A 2,824-nucleotide genomic window follows, 5' to 3' on the forward strand; every position below is an offset into this window, starting at 1 on the left:
ATAGTGAATCTATTTCCACTAATGATGCTAAGTGAACTTAGATATCGCCGCTCTCATCTGCACCCCAGTGGGATGATGATACAAGGGTTCAATCAAGATAGACAAAGGGCGCTTGGTAAAATCACATTAACATCGGAAATCAGGGAGCTGATAACGGATGTTGTTTGTCATGTTATTGATGCAGTAACAACATATAATCTCCTTCTGGGAAGACCTTAGATGCATCAATATGGCATCGTACCATCAACTCTTCACCAATACTTTAAGTATTGTAAAGACAGGATTCAGTGTAAGGTGATGGCTGATGCAAAACCATATACAGAGTCAGAATCTTTCTTTGTTGATGCCAGTTATTATGACGAATTCACCACAGGAAATAATGAAAGAAGCAATAATAATGAAATGGTGAAAGATAATACTATCACAGCAAAAAATGGAATTGCAAAGATTGCGATGTCCAAGAAAGAGAAGGTGAGACAGAAATTCTATTTTGTACCAAAACATCTTAGAAGACCGGGACAACCTCCGTGACATTATTATCACCCGAGCAGTTAGAAATTTTGTAGGCAAATTATACGATGCCGCTACCGGAAGTCGAAAGGAAGAAACCATTCTCAGTTATGCCCAACAGGTTCCATGTTGAGGCCAATAAGAAGAACCCTGAACCTATTGAATTCTATGTAGCGTCAGAGGGAGAGATACAGGCAAAGAGAGATAATAAGATGAGATCTGCGAAATTGATACTCGAAGATTTGGAAAGGTACAGCTCTACTAGCAAAAGAATAATAAAGAATATGGGCTTCGATTGTGAAGAGCCAGTTGGTTTAAACTGTGGAAAAGGTATTTTAATCCCGGTTGGGGTTAATGAAAACAAACGGGAAAGATTTCACAGATGGGAGGGGAATCCTCAATAAACACAATCACTGTAGAGGCGACAGAAGAAGAGGAAATTGAAATGATTAAAAATTCTGAAGTAGCTCCCAAGCAAATGGAAGATAGGGGGCAATCGACGATTGATAGCTTGCGAGAAATAAACATAGGGATGAAAGAAGAACCTCAGAACATATTCATAAGCGCCGGTCTTTCTGAACAGGAGGCCAACCGGTATGTAAGACTTTTGAAAGAGAATAAAGATGTATTTGCCTGGACATATGCTGAAATGTCAAGTCTGGAACCATCAGTGTCAATGCATTGGTTAAATATTTCTAAGGACAAGAGGCCAATTAAACAAGCGCAACGGTGATTTCATTCGGAGCCGATCCCTCTGATTGAAGAAGAAGTGAGCAAACTCATCAAAGTTGGGTTCATCAGGGAGGTCAAGTATCCCAAATGGATATCGAATATCGTCTTAGTGAAAAAGAAGAGTGGACAAATCAGAGTATGCATCGACTTCAGGGACTTGAATGAAGTATGTCCAAAGGATGACTTCCTACTGCCAATTACTGAGCTATTAATTGATAGTACGATGAAATATGTTGTCATGTCCTTTATGGATGGTTACGTGGGATATAATCAGATAAGAATGACTCCGAAAGCTGTGGAAGCCACAGCATTCAGAACCTCAAAATGCTGGTGTAACAGAGTCATGCCGTTTGGTCTCAAAAATGCTGGTGTAACATATCAGAGAACGATGCAAAATATATTCCAAGATATGATGCACAAACATGTCGAATGTTATGTAGATGATTTGGTGATTAGAACAATGACCATGAAGAACATTGTGAACATCTGGTTTCAGTATTCTGTCGTCTCAGAAAGAAGCAACTGAAAATGAATCCATGTAAATGTGCATTTGGCGTTTCATCAGGGAAGTTTCTCGGTTTTGTCATTAGACATCGAGGAATTGAAATTGACCCAGGAAAGATCAGAGCTATACAGGAAATGTCACCTCCAAAAACATTAAAGGAATTAAAAGGTTTACAAGGAAAGTTGGCATATATTCGTCGTTTCATTTCAAATCTTACGGGAAGGCATCAACCGTTTTCTCATCTAATGAAGAAAGGAGTAGAATTTGCATGGGACCAGTCATGTCAAAACGCATTCAATTCAATCAAAGAGTTGTTGAAACATCCTCCAGTACTAGCAATGCCTGTAAAAGGTAGACCCCTCATTCTCTATATTTCTACACCAGAAAATTCCTTAGGGGCTTTGTTGGCACAAACGAATGAGCAAGGGAAGGAAATTGCACTTTATTATCTGAGCAAAACTTTAGTGGGAGCCGAAGGCAACTATTTGCCTATCGAGAAAGTGTGTCTAGCTCTGATCTTTGCATTACAGAAATTAAGACATTATTGTTTCTCCCATGATATAATTTTGATTTTGCGAGTGGATCCACTGAAATTCTTAATAACAAGGCTGATGCTATCGGGAAGATTGACCAAATTGATGCTTTTACTATCAGAATATGCGATCACGTATGAACCGTCAAGAGCAATAAAAGGACAGGTAATGGCAGATTTCTTGGCAGCCCATCCTGTGTCGGACAGTGAAATGATAAATGATGATTTTCCAGATGAACAAGTGATGATGACAGAATTATACAACCTGTGGTATATGTATTTTGATGGTGCTTCCAGAACTTCAGGAACTGGTGCTGGGGTAATATTTATTAGTCCACAAGGCGATCTATTGCCATATTCTTTCACATTAGGCATAACATGCACCAATAATGAGGTTGAATATCAAGCTCTCATTATAGGGATGAAAATAGCTCAGGAAATGAAGATAAGGGTGTTTCAAATTTTTGGCGATTCTAAGTTGGTAATAAACCAGCTCACGATAAAATTCAAAGTAAGGAAGTAAGAGCTCCTCCCATATTATCATC

At 38.8% G+C, this 2,824-nt stretch overlaps 1 protein-coding gene across 1 annotated transcript; it reads left to right on the top strand.

Annotated features, from left to right (window-relative positions):
* The first annotated feature begins 297 nt into the window (after positions 1-297).
* Positions 298-1,768, top strand: LOC131232430 (uncharacterized). The gene is made up of 4 exons (XM_058228648.1): positions 298-471; positions 567-840; positions 930-1,104; positions 1,312-1,768. Exons 1-4 carry the CDS (start codon positions 298-300, stop codon positions 1,766-1,768), a joined length of 1,080 nt encoding a protein of 359 aa, XP_058084631.1.
* The last annotated feature ends 1,056 nt before the right edge of the window (positions 1,769-2,824 follow it).

Source organism: Magnolia sinica, chromosome 18 (genome assembly GCF_029962835.1).
Source record: "Magnolia sinica isolate HGM2019 chromosome 18, MsV1, whole genome shotgun sequence".
NCBI classification, from domain to species: Eukaryota; Viridiplantae; Streptophyta; class Magnoliopsida; order Magnoliales; family Magnoliaceae; genus Magnolia; species Magnolia sinica.

Excerpts from the sequence above, each read along its gene's own strand:
- LOC131232430 (XM_058228648.1), top strand. The coding sequence starts at position 298 with ATGGCTGATGCAAAACCATATACAGAGTCAGAATCTTTCTTTGTTGAT. Across the intron at positions 472-566 it reads CGATGTCCAAGAAAGAGAAG|GCAAATTATACGATGCCGCT; the intron begins GTGAGACAGAAA and ends GAAATTTTGTAG. Across the intron at positions 841-929 it reads TGGTTTAAACTGTGGAAAAG|AGGCGACAGAAGAAGAGGAA; the intron begins GTATTTTAATCC and ends CAATCACTGTAG.